Source organism: Sapajus apella, unplaced genomic scaffold, assembly GCF_009761245.1.
Source record: "Sapajus apella isolate SASKATOON/1434 unplaced genomic scaffold, GSC_monkey_1.0 scaffold147, whole genome shotgun sequence".
NCBI classification, from domain to species: domain Eukaryota; kingdom Metazoa; phylum Chordata; class Mammalia; order Primates; family Cebidae; genus Sapajus; species Sapajus apella.
The window spans coordinates 1,283,301-1,303,697 of NW_022437087.1; the positions used below are offsets into that span (position 1 = coordinate 1,283,301).

Below are 20,397 nucleotides of genomic sequence, written 5' to 3' on the forward strand. Positions count from 1 at the left end.
GTACATATGAGAAAAAGATGAACGCAGGACTTTGGAGAGTTTAGTCCCTGTACACCCTACTCTCCCGGGCCAGAAGCTTTGTGCAGAGCATAAGCTGCACATATATAAGCAGTAGTGTTACAATTAGTGCAAAAGAGAGAAATAAAATATTACTTAAGCTGAAGTAAGGGAAATGTGGTGATTATTTTTCACCTCATTTCAGACCAATTGGTTGTCTCGCATTAGACATAATAATTTTCCCTATTAAATTAAAATATGTATCATTTGAACAATAGTAGCTTCCTTACCTAAAGAGGATAGATGGAACAATCAGGCCTAGATATAGCTCAAGTATTCATTTGTTGCAAGTTTAATAATCTTCCTAAGCAACTAACATCAGAAAACAAATGAACCTGTATTGATCTATTGCCCGTGTTCACAAAGCAGAGCTGTAATTATACTGGAGTGTTGGAGATCTTTCAAACTCTAGCAAGGACTAACTTTTCCCAAAACTACAATAAATATTTTATCATAGAACATGTATTTGATGGCCTACTGAGATTTTTCACAGTGCATGTAAGAGTTTTGAAGATGATGAAGAATGTAACATCATAAATTTTTCATGCACTAGAGGTTCAAGGTAATTGATTCCATATTTTTAATCCTAACACTAGAAAGCAAGATTATTAGGATCATTAAATATTGATCTATGTCATAATGTAAGATCATAATGCTACTCTACATCAATCGTCATTTCTAGTCTGCTGGGGGTCCTGCACTAGAGGTGAGCAAACGTTTTTACAGGGAAAGATTATCGGCTTTTGAGTTAAAAAGAAGTGAGTACAAATTCTGGGTTTGCCACATACTAGTGAAATGACTTTCAGCATGATTTTGAGGCACTCTGAGCCTCTGGTTTTTTTGATTGAAAATGGGGATAATATACCTAACTCCTAAGATTATTAGAAGAGGATCTAGGTCTATAAAATTGTTATTTGTGTTCATTTTAATTACATCGCCTACCTCAGTAAGACTGACATCTATGTTGGTCTTGGAAATATGTCTGCCTCTCATTTCATTGAAATTTTTACCAAAATTTGACATTTTCTAGTGTAATGGCAAGAAAATACAATGCTGTAGCTGTTTCATATCTTAAAGGAATGATGTTTCATCTCAGGAAACATGTTATTTGCTTCTAAAAACACCTTGATGGCCCCTTTGGAAATGAAGCATGAGGCCTACATACTCATAGCATGATCTGGGAATACAGGTAAAATAATCTGCAAAATAAAGAGAACAGAGAGGATTAAGGGCTTGGAATACTGCAGTAAAGAAGAGAATGTATGAAGAGGCCAAAAGAAAACTGGGGTATGGGGAGGGAGGGAGGGAAGGAGGGAGAAGCAAATATATACACATATACATATACAGAGAGAGAGAGAGAGAGAATAAGCAAATGCATAAATGAACACAGAAATATCATAAAAAATAGAGCCTAGGAAGGAAAAACATCAGTGAGACAGCAGAAGACTTTGAAGAACAGGAAGGTGTGCCATGAAATTATACATTATTTGCTGTGTGGTTCTGTAAGTTCCCTTTCTCACTCCCAAACTCTCAGTAAAATCTGATACAGACAGCATTTTTTTTTTTTTTTTTTTTTTTTTTTCTGAGATGGAATCTCACTCTGTCACCAGGCTGGAGTACAGTGGCGTGATCTTGGCTCACTGCAACCTCCGCCTCCTGGGTTCAAGCAATTCTCCTGCCTCAGCTTCCCAAGGAGTTGGGACTATAGGCACATGCCACCACACCCAGCTTATTTTTATATTTTTAGTAGAGATGGGGTTTCACCATGTTGGCCAGGATGGTCTCCATCTCCTGACCTCGTGACCCACCCGCCTTGGCCTCCCAAAGGGCTGGGATTACAGGCATGAGCCACTGCACCCGGCCGACAGACAGTATCTTGTGTCAGTAAGTAGTTTGGGACTAATGAAACGCGTGGAGGCAGCACCCGAAATGGGGCAACTGGTTTATTGTGGAAGAGGTAGTTTAGTAAAAGCCAAATCAGAGAATATGTAATACTCCCATATCCTAAAGCTTCATAGATATTTTGAGGGAAAGCCTTGGACTCCTCCCAAGAACATAAGGTAGGGGCTTAGGCCATTAGAAAAAGTATTAAAGGGAAAGATGGCCACCAAGGGCAGTAGCATTGGGAGGTAACAGGGTTATATCAGTTATATAGGCAAAAATTTCAGAAAACACCCTAGGAGGACAATGGTCATGGTTACTGTACCTGCAGCACGTATCCACGGATGTAATCCTGAAGGGTCCAGTCCAAGGCATGGAGGATCTGGAGAACCTCATCTTGCTTCAACACACTGAAGAGCCGGTCCAGTAGGATTTTTAGGCGAACGGGGATGGCCTGGGTCCCATAGAGCATGAGGCTGCTAATATCAAACACCACATTGGACTGGACAATCTCCACTTGGCTTGTTGGATACATGGGGGGAATCCTTAGCTTACTTAGAGCTGAAAAATCAAATTGAGAACATGACATTTTGAAAAGTTCTAATTGTAAGAGAAGCACTGCAAAAAAAGTAGGTTAGGACTAATTCTTGGTTATTTGTTCCACAGAAAATACATAAATATACAAATGATTAAATACCTTATAGCTATGAAACTTCAAATTATTTATAGGAACTTCTAAGATAAATGAACTGGCCTGAGACTTTTATCCCTTTCTTGTGACCTTGCTAAGGTGAGAAATAGTCACAAACAAAGAAACAAGGAAAACGGGAAAAAACTGAGGTGGCATGTGCATAATCAAGAGGATGGATAATCAGGAAGCATAGAGTCTTGGGGTGAAGAATCTGGGCTTGGGAATCTGAAGAGATCTGGGTTTGAGCATTACTTGTGGGGCTTGACATTTTCTAGTTTTGGGGCTTGACAAATTAACTCCCCTAAGGCCATGCTATCCAATGTAATAGCCACTAGTCACATACGGCTATTTGGATTAAAATGAATTAAAATTAAATAAAATTAAAAACTCCATTCCTCAATTACACTATTGCATTTCAAGTACTCAGTAGTGGCTACTGCAGAGTTGTCAGATTTGGCAAATAAAGAAATAGGATACCCAGCTAGATCCAAATATAAATTTCAGATAAACAATGAATGGGCAGGATATATGTACACTAAAAATATTCATTGGGACATATCTAGGTTAAACATTTTCTGTTGTTTATCTGAAATTCAAATTTGACTGAGCATTCTGTATTTTATCTGGCAACCAATAGGCTAGAGGCTATATTAGACAGAACATTTCCATCATTACAGAATGATACCACCACTGAAGCACCAGTTTCTACATCTTTACTTTTTATTTATTTATTTTTTTGGAGATTAATGACACTGACCATATAGAGTAGTTAAGATTCAAAATCTTTGAATCATAGCCTATTACCTGGGACATACTAGTAACTTACTGTTAGTTTACTAGTTAGCTATCATTCTTAGATATTAAATCAGTTCCTGAATAACTGTAAGTTACTTAGAGGTAACACTACAGGCCAAGAGAGGGTGAAAAATAAAATTACCATGGGCCACCCATCCATGTTTGCATTGCTCACACTGACGGTGGTTTATTTTTCCGGGTTTGAAACTTTGGCAACTACAGTTCAGAGTACAGCTGATAGCCTGAAAAAGAGGAGAACACAGGTATGTGCAGCATGTAAGTGATGTGTGAAACATTCATTGTATTTCAAACAAAACATATGCCTCCATTTGGCAGCATTTATTGAGCAATATGTGTCCACCATGTGCCAAGCCCAGAGGTGTATATTGTACTCTTGAAAGATGAGCAGCCAGCCCTGTACCTGGAGACCATGAACACATTACACAGATATTCCACATTCAAGAATGAGCTTAAACATCAGAACTTTTTATAAGATTATCAGTTAGAAGGAAATATCCTGCACTGTTATTAAGGTCACAGAAAGGGTAAACAGTCATATTTTCACCAAATTTCTAAGTTGACCAAAGCAGCAACCCTGAAAGTATACAGAAGCTGTCCTGGAACAGGTAAAAGGGAGAATGATCTGAACTGAGAGTAATCCAAATGTGGAATTTGTTTCCCCCCGCCCACAGATAAGGTAGGAACTGAAAATATAAATAGATTTGAGAATATGTAATAGCTGACTACACTGAGGATGATTCCCTGACTCTACTCACTGAACTATGTGACTGTCAGAGACAGACATAGGCTGAACAAGCCTTGCATCAATGCTCCTTGCATGTTATGGTGCCATGTTTTATGAGGGGGTGTAGAGTGTACAAAAATATAGCTGAAGTTGAAAACAGAGATGTACGTGTCCAGCAAAGTTCTAATATTAAAAACAAAGCTTTGGCCAGGCATGGTGGCTCATGCCTGTAATCCCAACACTTTGGGAGGCCAAGGTGGGCACATCACGAGGTCAGAAGTTACAGACCAGCCTGGCCCATCTCTACTAAAAATACAAAAATTAGCTGGGCATGGTGGTATGTGCCCATAGTCCCAGCTACTTTAGAGGCAGAGGCAGAAGAATTGCTTGACCCCCGGGAGGTGGAGGTTACAGTGAGCCGAGGTCAAGCCACTGAACTCCAGCCTGGGTGACAGAGCAAGACTCTGTATATTTAAAAAAAATAAAAATAAAAAAGCTTCACATATATTTTAAAAGATGAGTTTCTCAAAGGAGACACAGTCCTGAAGAATATAATCTATTATTAAACAGAAAAAGCCCTCAAAGGAGCTTTGTCAGTGAGGTGAGGTTCCTGGGAAGAGCTACTGGGTAGAATTTGTATGATTCATGGGAGTTTTGAAACTGGGAAGAGAAAGAAAGAGAGAGAGAGAGAGAGAGAGAGAGAGTGTGTGTGTGTGTGTGTGTGCGCGCGCACATACTCGTGCATCTGGAAGAAGGATAACAAAGCCTTACAATTAAGGGTTTAAACCTCTAATCTCCCAATTGAGGGACTATGTGGCCCTGCATGGGGGAAGGGGAAGGGAGAATCTGGCTGAAGAAATTCATTTTAAGGAGTGTATGATCAATCTTCACTTAAAAATTGGTTGCTGGTGGGGACTGTAAAATGGCACAGCCACTTTGGAAAACATTCTGGCAGTTCCTCAAAAAGTTAAACATAGAGTTACCATATGACCCAGAAATTCCACTCCTAGGTATAATAACCAAAAATATATACCTACAAAAACTTGTATATGAAAATTCATAACAGCATTATTCACAATAGCCAAAAAGCAGAAACGACCCCAACATCCATCAACTGATGAACAAACAAAATGTGCCATATCCATTCAATGGAATACTACTGAACAATAAAAAGAAAATACTGATATATGCTACAACATATATGTTGTACTTTGAAAATATTATGTACTGAGAGAAGCCAGGCACAAAAGTCACAGATTGTATGATTCCATTTACATGAAATGTCAAGAACAGGCCAATTGATAAAGACAGAAAGCAGATTAATAGTGACCTTGGGCTGTGGAGAGTGGGGTATGGATTGAAGTGATTGCTAGTGGGCAGTAGTTGGAGGGAGTGTATTCATTTTGGTTTGTTTTCATCTTTGAGAAAAACAACTTTATTGAGATACAATTCACATATATAACTCACCCATTTAAAGTGTACAATTCAGTGATTTTTAGCATATTCACAGAGTTATGCAACCACCATCACAATCTAATTTTGGAACATTTTCATCTTCCCCAAAGGAAGAGGTACACGTTTATGGTAGACACATTTTCATTTCTCATGGGTATAGTCCTAGGAGTAGAACTACTGGATTGCATAGTAATTCTTGTTTAACATTTTAAGAAACTGCCAAACTTTTCCAAAGCAGCTGCATTGTTTTACATTCTCACCAGCAATGTATGAGGGTTCCAATTTTTCCACATCCTCGTCAACATTTGTTATTATCTATCTTTTTTATTATAACCATCCTAGTGATTGTGAGTGGGATCTCATTATGGTTTTGATTTGCATTCTCTTGATGGCTAATGGCTCAGCATCTTTTCATGTGCTTAGTGGCCATTTGTATGTCTTTGGAGACATGTCTATTCAGATCTTTTGCCTATTTTTAAATTGGGTTGTTTGCCTTTTTAGTATTGAGTTATACAAGACCCTTATATATTTTAGGTACACGTGTATTACCAGACATATGATTTGCATACACTTTCTCCCGTCTTCACTTTCTTGATGGTACACTTTGAAGCACAGAAGTTTCAAATTTTGACTATAGTTTCTTTTTGAAGTGATGAAAATGTTCTAAAATTAGATAGTAGTGATAGTTGCAGAACCCTATGAATATACTAAAAGTCACCTGACTGTACACTCTGTAAGAGTGAATTTTATGGTATGTCAATTACATCTCAGTAAAAATGTTATTAAAAAACTGGCTGGGTGCAGTTGCTCATGCCTGTAATCCTAGCATTCTGGGAGGCTGAGGTGGGAGGATCACTTGAGGTCAGGAGTTCAAGACCAGCCTGGCCAACATATTGAAACCCCGTCTCTACTAAAAGTACAAATATTAGCCAGGTGTGGTGGCACGCACCTGTAGTCCACCACACCTACTCAGGAGGCTGAGGCAGGAGAATCGCTTGAACCTCAGAGGTGGACGTTGCAGCCTGGGCAACAGAGTGAGACTCTGTCTCAAAAAACAAAACAAAAACCAATGACCCTGCTTAAAATACCGGTTAAATTTTTCACGATTTGTCTTCTACGATTTCTTTTGAACTAGAATGGGTTTGAACACAGCTGCAGCTAGGCATTTTCAGGTGAAGCAATAGGGCGGCATAGGGCTGTTCATAACGGAGGTGTGCAGTAAACAGCAACAGGATTGCCTAATCCATTCAATAGGCTACCAAAACACAGGAGATGGGGGAGAAAAGGTGTTGCTCTTGTAAATTATACAGTATAATATGAACAACTCCATGCAATTACACTGCCTTACTTTAATAATGTATACATTCTTAAGGGTGATGCTATCATCCCCAAAGGAATAAAAATTGGTCTTGGGGAGTGAAAGAATTACTCTATGTATAAACACAACGTATATACATACATAAACCTATATCACAATGGTGTGATACTAAAATTTCATTGGAGAGGCACAATTAGGAAAACATCTCTATAATCTCCTTAAGTGTGGAGGTTAATGAAAAGAAGATTGAGAAGCACTGTTCTAATGCCAGAAATTATTTTACATTTTGGTTAAAGAGTTTCTACTTGTATATACATATACAAATGTATTAAATACATGAACAGTATACATCTATATAAGTATGCATATACACATAATGATATTGTTACCTTGAATGTAAGTTAAAGGATAAAAGTGAGTGATGGTTAAATTTACATTACACATTGTCAAAACAAAAATCCCAAAAGGCACCATTAACTTAGTTTGTAGCACACCTAAAATGTTGTCCAGCATCTCAGACTCGGCTGCAACCTTCTGAACATCAGCTCACAGATGAACCAATTATTGCTACATTCTCAACAGTACCAGTACACCTAGTACTAAACCTCTGAAATATTTCACAATCTAGATTATATAAATATGACCATTTTAAAGAAAATTTTTAAAAGAGAGAAAAGTTCTTATTTTGGATTATATCCCTCAAAATGCCATTATTTATTTATTTATTGAGATGGAGTCTCGCTCTGTTGTCAGACTGAAGTGCAGTGGTGCGATCTCGGCTCACCATAACCTCCGCCTCCTGGGTTCAAGCGATTCTCCCACCTCAGCCTCCCAAGTAGCTTGGATTACAGGTGTGTGCCACCACACCCGGCTAATTTTTTTTTTTTTTTTTGTATTTTAGTAGAGACGGGGTTTCACCATGTTGGCCAGAATGGTCTTGATCTCCTGACCTCATGATCCGCCCATCTCGGCCTCCAAAAGTGCTGGGATTACAGGCCACCGTGCCTGGCCTATTTTTTTGTTTTTATTAATTTATTTATTTATTTTGAGATGGAGTCTCACTCTATTGCCCAGGTTGGAGTGCAGTGGCACAATCTTGGCTCACTGCAACCTCTGCCTCCCGGGTTCAAGTGATTCTTGTGCTTCAGCCTCCCAGTAGTTGGTATTACAGACGTGCACCTCCACACCTGGCTTTTTTTTTTTTTTTTTTGTATTTTTAGTAGAGACAGGTTTCACCATATTGGCCAGGTTGGTCTCGAACTCCTGAACTCAGGTGATCCACCTGCCTCAGCCTCCCAAAGTGCCGGAATTACAGGTGTGAGCCACCACACCAGGCCCCATTCACTCTTTAAAAACAAGATGTTAGAACTATATGAGTAAATTCACATTTTGCTTATTTGGAAAATAAGACCTGTTTTAACCAGAAGTAGAGATGTCCTTAAGCACATGCTTCTTTCTCTCCCTGAAGACTCTGCTCAAAAGGCTCATGCAACCGAGGAAACTAGGTGACTGTCGGAGGTTCAGCACAGCAAAACCACAGAGGGAACAATTCCAACCACATTTCATAGATTGACTCAAACTTATTTTTTGCATCTCTTGTCACCTGACTCAGGTTTTCTCAACTTTGGCACTACTGACATTTTGACTGGATAATGCTTTGTGGTGGGGGGCTGTTCTGTGCAATGTATGATGTCTGGTCAGCATCCCTGACTGCTACAAACCAGATGCCAGTTACACCCTGCCCTCCAGTTGTGACCAAAAATGTCTCCAGATACTGCCAAATGCCCCTGGTGGGGGGCCTACAGTTTTAGTTTGGGGACAATTTTAACTTTAGTTTCGGGAAAATTTTAAATAATTTTGTTTATAATTCAATGAACGAATGCAGCTTTGTTAGAAATATACTGCGGTTCTCCATGAACCCAATTGAATAGGCTTAATAAAGTTCATTAAACATCTATGGAAATAAATCTCAGAGGAATTATTTATGAACTAAAAAAGCTAATTACAGTGTCTAAGAAAACTTCCAATATCAAGGCCCTTGGGTTTTTCCACCCATCTTAGAATTCCACAACATAGTAAAATTACAGCACCATTATCTAAAGATAAATGAAAACTTCTAAAGTGAAATCAAACCAAAATATTCTAATTACAGGACAAAAAGTACTCATGTAAATCAAAATGGGAAACTCTTAAAATTATATCATTTGGAATCCATTCTTGTTCCATTCTTCAGAAACATAAAGCAGATGTTTACAACATTCTGAACTCATCAAGACGTGATTCTTTTTGACGCACTCATCTTAATCAGACTATTTCCAGAATTGTTATTAGTCACTTTGATTTGCTACAAATCAACATTCAAAATTCTGGTTTGCTTTTTTGTAACTATTGTTTGCTCATTCATCTAAAAACCACTGACATACCTAGTATGTAATGGAAGATTAGGTTTTGCAGTCTTGGGATAAAAAGTTATGACCTAGTTTTTAGGCAGGCTGTGGGGACTAACTTCGTCTCTCAAACACCCTATTCTACCTTCAACTTGAAGACATGCTACCACAGGTCTCCTGTCAGGAGATGCTGAATTGAATTCCTGGCAATGGTCAGGCTAGGCACATAGTTAGGTATATATACAGATATTCATGAATGTGCTGGACAGAGTAGGCCTCTCACAGGATTTGAATAATTGAGCTCAGAATAAAAACTGTTGAGTTCAAAGCTGTTTTCATCTCTAGCACGTGCATAAACTTTCATTTCACTGAAGATAAATTCAGGGGGATATTCTTGGGGGATTAACTGGAAAGGGAGAGAGGGAAAATAGACCTCTGGGGTTCCTAGATTCACAGCACTGGCCCTTTGAGTGGAGTCATTTGTGTTGATTAAAATCAAATAAAATGTAAAATTCAGTTCCTTGGTCACACTAGCCACATTTCAGGTGCATAGCAGCAACATGTAGGTAGTGGCTACTCTATTGGACAGTGGAGATATGGAACATTTCCATTATCACAGAAAGTTCTATTGGACAGGGCTGAGTTTAATGGTAGGTAGATTAGCCCCAGCATCTGCTTTTTGACATGGTAAAGTTCATTTTTAACATGTGACCTATTTTAATCCTTACTACAATGCTGTGAAAGGAGAATTATTCTCAGGAAACTTAAATTTGTGAAAGACTTGTAACATGCCCAAGGTCACACAGTTGGTGAGCCTTATTGAGCATTTATTACATGTGAGACACTGTATTAATCAGTGTACATGTATTATTTCATTTCTTTCTCACAACTACTCAGGGAGGTTAGGTATCACTATCCCCATTTTATAGATTAGGAAGGTGAAAAACTTACAGGCTACTGGGATGGTATCAAATTTGGATACTAGGGGAGGATTATGCCTTGAAATATCAGTATTTGGTGCTAACTACAGTTATATTTATGGTTCATTTAATCCCTATAACCACTTTCGGAGTTAGGCATTATCATACACATTCTGCAGATAAGGACATTAAAGTTCCACACAATAAGGAAATTTCATTCATTGAATAAGTATTTACTAAGCATTTATGAGCCAGGCATTGTTCTAAATTCTAGAGGTTAAAATGTTGAACAAGACTGATGAGGTCCCTACCTTCAAGGAGCTTATATTTTAGAGGGCAGAGATAGGAAATGAACAACAATATCATTTCAGAATAAGGCAAGTTTTATGCAAGAACTAAGAAGAGGGTGAGTGCAGTGGCTCATGCCTATACTCCCAGCACTTTGGGAGGCTGAGGCAGGCGGATCACGAGGTCAGGAGTTCCAAGACCAACCTGGCCAACATGGTGAAACCCTGTCTCTACTAAAAATACAAAAACTAGCCGGGCATGGTGGCACATGCCTGTAATCCCATCTGGGAAGCTGAGGCAGGAGAATTGCTTGAACTTGGGAGGCAAAGGTTGCAGTGAGCTGAGATTGCGCCATGGCACTCCAGCCTGGGCAACGTAGACTACATCTCAAAAAATATAAATAATAATAATAAAAAGAACTAAGAAGAAAACTATGCTTGTGATTTAACTGGCTGGCATGGAGGGATAGGAACAGGAGCAAGAATCTTGTAGATTGAGTAATCACCAAAAGCCTTTGAGGAGACAACATCTGAATTGAGTCCCAAGGGATACCAAAGAGTTGGTCATGTGCAGACTGGAGATGGAGGGAGTATTTAAGGCAGAAGGAACAGCAAGTGCAAAGTCTATGAGGCGCAAGAGAGACTGGGGTGTTTAGGGAACAGTTAAGGGGCCAAGTAGCTGGAGTGAAGTTGGTGAGGTTAATAGCAGAAAATGGGAATGAGAGAGGTGACAGAGACCACTCTGCAAAGGACCTTGTAGGGGAGGTGAAAGACTCTGGATTTTGTTTTAACAGAAAACTTTTTTTTTTTTTTAAGGTATGAAATAAATATAATCTCCCTGTTAAAAAGGTATCTCTGGTTGCAGGGCTGGGTAGCCTGAGCTCCTTCCCCCTTACCTCACTGGGCACCTTTCACTGAGAGGTAGTAAAACCAAGGATTGGCGTCAACTTATGTCTTACTTCCAGTTAAGCCACGTAAACTTCAGCTCCATGCCTTAGCGTCTTTGGCTATAACATGGGCTGGAAACCTGCTCCTGCCTACCTCAGAGGCCTGTTAGGATACCACAGATGGGGAGCTGAAGTGATCAATCAAACAGTGAGACTGTTACTGCTGCCAGACCCACAAGAAGTAAGTTCTTAGGTCTTCTGGGCTCCGGTGGTCCAACTCTGCACCGAGCTACCAAAAATATCTTAGTTTAAAAAGCCCCTATAAAAGCTGTTTCACAATGAATCATTCCTGGAAGAGGCAATGGAAAAACTAAAACTCCAAACCGACATCTAGCACTGTGCCTGATACTTGGTAAGCCCTCCATTGGTATTACTTGAGAAAGTACATGTTTACTGATTATTAATCTTTTTCCCTCCAGTATCTTTTTCCCAATATGCCTTGATAAACGAATCTTAATTTCAAAGTCTCAGTTGGTGGTCAGGTAACTTAAGTACTGACTGATGATATACAACATAAATTATTGGGTGAAGTATCATAGAAAACTCCTCATAAATGGCAGCTGATTCTATTTTAAGACCTATCTACCTTTTCCTCTTCCTCTTTCTTGGAATAAGAACCTGATGGCAGGAGCTCACATACCATTTTGAAGGCTGAGGTCATACCTGACTATCATTTAGGAATTCTTTTAATTTGCAGCTAAATGCAGTCCCTAGTTTACACACTGATCTTCCTGTTTACTGTGGAGAAGGCCATGTAAAAACCATGTGGAAAATGACTCACTAGCAGAGATTACTGAAGTTTAGAGACTATGGTCTTCTCTTATATGTGAGATTCTAAGGCTATGCCAGATTCTCAGTCGAAAAAATCATAACTCCTCAACCTGAAATTAAAAGAACCCAGCCTGGCAAACCACAAATCACTTTTTAAAAGCCACCAAGCTTTATAACAAAAATTCTTCAGAATTTCTTCTTTTGAAATAGGGTCTTGTTCTGTCACCCAGGCTGAAGGACAATGATTCAATCACTGCTCACAGCAGTCTCCACCTTCTGGGCTCAAGGGATCCTCCCACCTTAGCCACCCTCCCAAATCCCACAGAGGTACAAGCCACCATAACCAACTAATTAAAAAAAGTGTTTCTCATAGAGACAGGATCTCACTAATGTTGCTTAGGCTGGTCTCAAACTCCTGATTCAGCTTTTTCTTAGTATTTTTGAAATGTTAAATATAAATAATTGTTGATAACATGCATATCAAAACCTGTTAATCAGGACACATAAAACAAGACATCACTTAAAGCAGCTAGGCCACATTTGGTGTCTAGGTAGAGAGCCTAGCTTCTCTTAACATGCTGTGAAACTGTCATTCTTACTCTTTCTGTGGCTGCAGAGCTAGCCCTCCTGGTTTAGGGTACTGCATCATTCAAGGGTGGGAGTTAGTTCTTGACCCCACTGCTCTTTGGAGTTGCTCTCCTTCTGTACTTCTCACTTTTCTTATTAGAACTAGATTTGTATTTATTTATTTTTTTTGCTCCCTACCTTCCTGCCTCTGACTTTTCACTCACTTCTTTCACTTTTTAAGTTTCCCATTGTTTTTTCTTAATATGCAAACCCACAGATGTACAACTAGGATTCTGAAAAATAGGTAATAAGGACAACTGAGAAGAAGGGAGGCGCAAACCCATCAAGTACTTTAATGTGAGGCAGCTTATCTGCAGCTGAGAGCGTCAGATTTTAGCTGACCTTGAGAAACACACATGGGGCAGACACTCAACACATCATGCCATCATCTTCCATTAGTAGTTTAACAAAATAATTATTTACTTAATAAGGTTTTTATTTGTTTGTTTGCTTCAAAAGCATCTACCATGTACTTGGTAACCATGGGGCGCTTCATGGAAATGCAAAGATGAGTAATTCCCGGTGTCTGAGACTAGGGGAGCACGTGTTTTTGTCTGCAAGAAAAGTCATACAACTGGGTTGGTCAAGAACAGCAGAGTAGAGAAGATGATTTGTCAAATATTAGCATGAGTCATTCACTGTGTTAAAATCTAGGAATTCAAAATATACTCAAACAAAGCTCATTGGCCACCTTTAGAAAATGCTAGGAAACCAACTAAATATTCTCAAAACTGGTCAACAAAAGAAAAGAATCAAGTATGTATGTATCCTTTTCTATATAACCTGTATTTCAAGGTAAGAAAATCATTAATGAGACAAAGATTCTCTTTGAATGTGGATCAAATAAATGAAGAACTAGAATATCACCATTCCATAACTCCTAATGAAAAATATGACAACTAGGCCATTTGCCTCTGCACTGAAGGATACATACCACCACACATCTGGTGTTGTTGCCAAAAAATTCAAACCTGAACTGCATCAAGCCTTTTGCTCAACTCCAATTTAGGTATATACAGAGGAATGTTTAAAGGATACCACAAGGAAATAATCATTGAAATTCAGACCAGGGAACACTCTATAGGACAAATGATTCAGCTTTTTCAACAAATAAATTGCAAGGAAAAAGTACCTATATATTAAAAAAGACAATGTATGGACCTTACTTGCATCTTGATTTGAAGAAACCATCTGTAATATAAAGTTTATCAGGTAATCAAGGAAATTTGAACACCAATTGGAAATTTAATGACATTACAGTTATTGACAATTTTTTAGGTGCTCCATGGTATATTGCTTTTTTTTTTTTTTTTTTTAACAGAGCCTTTGTATTTTAGAGCTTCATATTATAATGTACATGACTGAAATTATATAATGCCTAGGATTTGCTTTAAAGTAATCCAGTGTTGGTTATGATGGGGAGGAGTGAGTAGAAAATATAGATGAAATGAAATTAGTCCAAAGTTGATAACTGTTGAATCCTCAAGCACATATTACCAAGTTTCATTAAGCAATTCTGATTATTTGAAATCTTCTATAATAAAAAGTGAAAAAAAAAGTCAAACTCCTACTGTCCCCCAAATTTAATAGTTTGAGTGAGATAGGAGAAATGGAGAATTCAAGGTTGTAGAGAGAGGCCGGAGAGACCTTCCTCCAGGTAGAAGGCATGCTCTCATCTGTGCATGTAAGAAATACCACAAACCTAGGTACAAAGTAAAGCTCACCATGTGCACATGTGTCAGGAGAAGGAGCCTGGGCCACAGATCTCTGTTATGGGCAGTGAGACCTACCTTGAAAGACAACATAAGGTGGGCCTGGGGTGTTCAGATGGGCAGCCAGGAGTCTCTTTATTGGGTTCATAGGATCATTAGCTTTCTAAACGATGGGGAGGCACTGTTTACCACAAACATGGCTAAAAGGGGATGTGGGAGCCTCAGAAACCAGGTAGTCAGCATTTGCAATATAAATACAACACTAAAGGAGAATGGACAAAATCTGGTTTCTCACTGCAAGTATGAGGATGAAATGAGAGACCAAAGAAGACTGAGGGCGTGGAGAATGGTCTGGCAGAGAAAGGGGAGGTGGGAGGTAGACCTCCTTCAAGTGACAGATATTGGACTGAGTCTGCCTGTGAGTTTAAAGTATGTATGACACATTTGTAGTGTTCTCTTGTTGCTTAGTTCAAAGACAGTGATGGGGAAAATACTTGTTCTTTTGATGTCTATGAATCAAAGTATAAACCCTGTGCCAAAATAATTTAATGTCTGTGCTTTTTTTCTTAAAATTATTAGTTTCAAAAACTGAAAGTATATAAAATAGCCGAAAAACATGCAAAGATTACCTTAAAAGCCAAGTCAAACATTTCTTTAAAAAAATTTAAGAACTGTACAGAAATATAAATTATATGGATATATTTTTTTCCTTTATAACCTAAACTTGGGAAACCTCAGAGGTAATCTTTAGAAACCTTTGATAACAAAAAAGCCAAAAGATATTACTTGCATGTAAAGGGAACTTTCTGAATGTAGTTGAATTAACCTGAGGAGAAAACAAAATACAATACAAAACACTTACACTTTAGCATAATTTTACCTAAATTACATAAGCAATGCAACTTCACTACTGCTGCTGCTGATACAAAATAAAGACAAAATTGTGAACATTTCTACGTAAAATTTTGTAAAACATTTCTTTTGGGGACTTAGTGAAAACTAGGTTTTCAAAACTAAGTTTTTAAAAAAGAAAAGATTAAACTTAGTTAATTCTGCCATTATGCCATCCTGATCACGTTCTTCAAATTCAGCATGAAGTAGCATGAAATGTTAGAGTTGACGGTATAAAAATTTTACTTTCATAATGAATAACGCAAGAAACAATTAGAGGACTACAGAACATGGACAACACTTCTGGAAGCTGACGTACAGCCAGAAATAAATTTTGAGGTTTAAGTATTTGGTAGGATCACACAAATAATCTGTAAGTGGAGACAATCAAACTAATGTAACTACATGAAAAAAATGTTAGAACCCTGAATTAGAGTTTACCTGAGGCAACTATTTCTTTATGGACAGGACTGTTTGGACCTGGCCCTTACATTTTATTTCTTCATCTCTCTTTTATTTCACATTAGCTGAATGACATTATCATTTCCCCAAGGCAGAGTCCTCCTGTGATTTGTTAGGCTGGTTTATAATAATGAGTTAATGTGTGGACGGCAACGGTGACAGTGTTTGCCCATAACGATGTGAGGTTTGAGAAGGCCCCAAATTGGACCCCGGAGAAACAAGTCTGTTCTCTGTTTATACCTACCCTCTTTAGCTAAAATAGGCATGTGTCTGTGCCACAATGGAATCTTGGAATTTCCAGAATTAGGAAAAGGACTTCAAAGAATGACAAGATATGCAGAAATAAGGTTTTCAGGTGGAAACCAGTTTAAAAGGAAAAAGAAACGCTTTCCAGATGCTCCTTTTGAGTAGAATCCAGTTATCTTTAACATCTCTCAGAGAAGTCATCAAAAATAAAGAAACAAAAACTCTTCTGTAGAATACTTGGAATTAGGTAATTAAAAAAAAGTACTCACTCCCTAAATCTTGATTTTAGATACCAAAAAGATGGGCGGCTCATCACTGAGATTCCACCTTAGCTAGGGTATTTTCAGTTTTCTCAAAAAGGACAGTTTCTGACAAAAGTAACTCACTCTAAATGACATCTGTAGAGGAGAAAATTCACCCTGGGGTGAAACATACTCCTGTAAATAATTTACCCTGTGGAAACTTCAGGACATCCCTTTTAATGGCCACGTCAAAATAACTTCTGAAGCCATATACAGAAGCTAAAAGACACTTCTGCCCCCTACCCCATAAGCTGCAGTTCAATTTTAGTGACAAACTGAACTTTTAAAATGTTCCCGTTTATACTTATCCCTAGACATTGATAAATGACAAGTGTGTGCTTAGGGACAATTATTTTGTTCCACAGGGAAACCTGTATGGCTTTTCTTTCTCATCGAGTTGGATGGTCTTTCCAACCTGATGATCCTGAGGTGTAAAAAGTGGGCATGGGCCTGGAATGCAGGCCTAACTGCTACATAGAGGAGATGCAATAAAAATAAAATGGCCTTCTAGTAAACCTCATGCTTCGAAGGCAATTACTTTATGTTGGTCAATATTTCTAATGTGAATTACAACCATAGCAAATAGATCACTGTTTTACATCCTGATGGATATCAACGGCCAAATAACAACTTTAACCACTTTCTGAAGGAGGAGAATGTCCCTAAATCCTTACCAGTCTGAAGGGACTCTATAGGTACAGATGACATTTAAATTAAATTAAGCAGCCGCCTGAACATAATTATGAGTTCCCAAAGTGTGAGCAGCAAGTGTGCTAGGTGAAGATTTCACCACCTCTTCTCAGCATTTAACTACAACAAGAACATGTTCAACCAACAGTTGACTTGAAATACTGTTTCTTGATGAAATTAAAGTTAGCAAACTTATTAGATAAGAAATCAAATGATGACTCATATCTCATTCGTTTTAACCATCTGAAAGTATGCCAAAAAGAATAAAGTTATTTCGCAAAATTCATCATCACAAAAGGGGCAGCTATCTTTTCACACCTCTTTAAAGCACAAATCAAATCTAGTACAATTTGTAACATCTGAAGTCATGTTCTTTTATATGATGTACAAAATTTTATTTTGACATAAACTATTTTAACAAGGTTTTAATAAGGTGTATAAACGAATCTGGGAAGGGATCATTGAAAAGAGAGTCAGTGTAAATCTATCACTGAACAAAAGTTTTAATACATAAACACCTGTTTGCAAACTGGGAGTCCAAGATTCTTAGAATCTTATGAAGAGATCTCATAAAATCGAATAGCAAATTAAAACAATAAACAGCGAATGAAAGGACACCAGAAAAAAAAATCTGCCAAACGCTGTTTTTCAATTCACTTACTGTCAAGTCAAAGTCTTGTCGCTTTGATGAAAATAATACATATTTAAAAAAATGGTTGCTACATCTGCTCTGTGGCCCCATGCAGTAACACATGTTCTCTCTCTCTCTGACAGGGATTCCCAGGACACCGGTGGGGCCCCTTTTAGGCCCCTTAAGTGTTAACAGCAGAGGCCTGGCTGAGACCAGGCGTCTGGGCCGATTTAAATGCCCTGGCCTTCAGAGGAAGCGGCGAGCACGGCCATAAAACCAGGGGACGTTACTGAACCCCGAGTGTCGGATCCCCCCGAACGCACACCGCTTCACTCACACAATGAAGGCTGGGAGGTGGCATTCCCGGTAACTGTCAGACTCGGAGCGGTGGCAGCCCCGCAGCCACAAAGAGATGCCTTAAATGAGAAGAACATGTTTCTACACCGCGTTTGAGGAAGTTTGGCTCGGAGCTACGCGCTGATTAGTATCAGATCTCCACTCGCCTCGCCACAATCTTGTCACATCTGGCTGACAAACCCTGAGGAGCTCAGGCAAAGCCAGGCGGCGGCGGGGCTGCGGGTCTGGGCGGCGGCTCCCGAGGAGCAGCGGGGACCCCGAGGTGGCCGCCGCCGCCCGCGGCCCCCAGCCTCCAGCCCCGCCGCCGCCGCCGCCCGGCTCCCAGCGCACGACCGACGGGGCGCTCCCGAGACCGGCGAGCGCGGCGCTGGCGGGTCCCGAGGCCGGGCCGGGCCGGGCCGCGAAGGGAGCTCGAAGTCGGGGGCCGGGGGCTTCCCGTCCGGGCGCTTCCCGGCAAACCCCCGAAGGAAGCGCCGGGCGCAGCCGCGGGTTCCGCAGCCCGGGCCCACTTCCTGTCCCTCCAGGGAAACCTCGGGGCGGCGGGCGCGGCTCGGCCCGGCTTCCACCCCGCAGCCCGAGCGCCCTGCCCCGTCCCAGCGCCTTCCGAAGGGCGCGCCGCCCGGTGCGTGGCCGCGGCGAGGACTCCAGGTCAGCGCGACGCCGGCCCAATCCGCCCACACGGCCCGCGCTCGCTCTGCGGCCCCGACCCGTCTACATCGCGATTTTTCAGCCGTGGCTTTTATGCTTTTGTTTTGTTGTACAAAAACCCTTGTCCCGCGGTGGACGCGAGACCCCCTCACGGCCACCCGCCGGTCTCCGCAATTCTCCTCAGTGACCCGAGGCTGCCGCGCGCCCCGTTCTCCGGAGAAACCAGCCCCGGGGGGAAGGACGGCCAGCGTGAAGTACCAGCTGTTTCACAAATTCTGAGGTAAAAGAAAGAGAGAGACAGAAGGGGTCGAGTCCCACAGGTGGGAACAGCAAGTCCCAACGCCCCGGGCTGAAGTTTGGGGTGCGGGCGGCGGGCAGGGCACCCGCCGATTCCCACAGCCTCGCCCGCCCGCCCGCGCCTCCGACGCGCCCGCTGCCCCGGCGCCGAGACCGTTTGTCTGCTCCGGGACCTCGGGCGGGGACGGGTCCCAGCGCCCCGCGTGCCCTCCCGGCCGGAGACCGCGCTCCCTCCCGCCGCGCCTCGGGGCCGCGCAGGTGGCCAGCCAGCCCTCTGGACGTGGCCCTCGGGGGGCGGCCCTCAGGTACTCACGGGAGCCGGGGCCCCCGGGCGTCCGGGCCCCTGCCCCGCGCGCAGAGCGTCCCCGCGCTTACCTCAGCCATCCTGCGACCGCTGCGGTACTGGGGCTCCCGGCGCGTCTCCCCGGCCCGGGCCGCCCCGCGTCCGCCCCGGCTCGGCGGGCGCCGCCGCATCCACGCTCCGGCCGTCGGGGCCAGACCCGGCGAAGTGGGCGGCTCCCCCGGCGCCCGGGCTGCGCCGCGCGATGGCCGCCCCCGCCGCGCACCGCGTGTGCCCGCACGCCCGCCCCCTGCGCCCCGGGGACGCCCCTCCGCCCCTCCCCCCGCCCCGTCGCCTCACGCCGCGGGCGCTGCTGCGCCGCCCGGGAGGCCGCCTCCCGCCCCGGGGCCCGCTAACGCCCTAAATCAGCGCAGCTGAGACGAGGCCGTGGCCCCCGCAGACCGCGGAGACCTCGCCGGCGGCCGGCGCGGAGGTGTCTGCCCCCGCCGGGCTTGAAGGCACTTGTTGGTAAAAGACACAGACGTGTCGGTGTTTGCCTCTCGCGGGGAAGGGCGAATGCTCTGAAGTTCTCTGGCGCTCTTCTCAGGAGATGATTCGGTCTCCCCTCCTACCCGGGGGCGCCCTCGGGGTCTCACCGCCGCGGAGGAAGGAGGCAGCGCCGCCCTCGCCCGCAGAAACCTCATTCCCGAGAAAGTGCGGGACGAGCGTCCCGGGATGTGGAAAAACGGGGTCTCCAGGAGGTTTCCTAGTAACTCAAACAGGGCCCCCACCCCCCACCTCCCCTTGGGTGGTCTAAAGAGTTTAACCACTTTCCCAGGACGAACGGCTGTGCTCTCTGGGCCTCAGTGGCTTCAGTTGTAAAATGGGATTAAGTTGTTCGCGTCTTATTGGATGGTAGGGATGGAATGAAATGAAGTGCCCTGGAGAAGCCCACGGGAGGTGCCCCCGAGAGCAGACGCGGCGGGGCTGAGGCCGCAGG

General features: G+C 42.1%; 1 protein-coding gene across 1 annotated transcript in view; it reads right to left on the reverse strand.

Moving 5' to 3' along the window:
* The window catches only part of BNC1 (basonuclin 1), a 28,912-nt gene extending 9,241 nt beyond the window's left edge, over positions 1–19,671 (reverse strand). The window contains exons 1-3 of the mRNA XM_032264780.1: positions 19,493–19,671; positions 3,567–3,666; positions 2,264–2,499 (exon numbers count right to left, since the gene is read on the reverse strand). Of these exons, the coding sequence (XP_032120671.1) occupies positions 2,264–2,499; positions 3,567–3,666; positions 19,493–19,591 (435 nt within the window). The 5' untranslated portion in view covers positions 19,592–19,671. The remainder of the gene's footprint in view (positions 1–2,263; positions 2,500–3,566; positions 3,667–19,492) is intronic.
* Between the last annotated feature and the right edge of the window lie 726 nt (positions 19,672–20,397).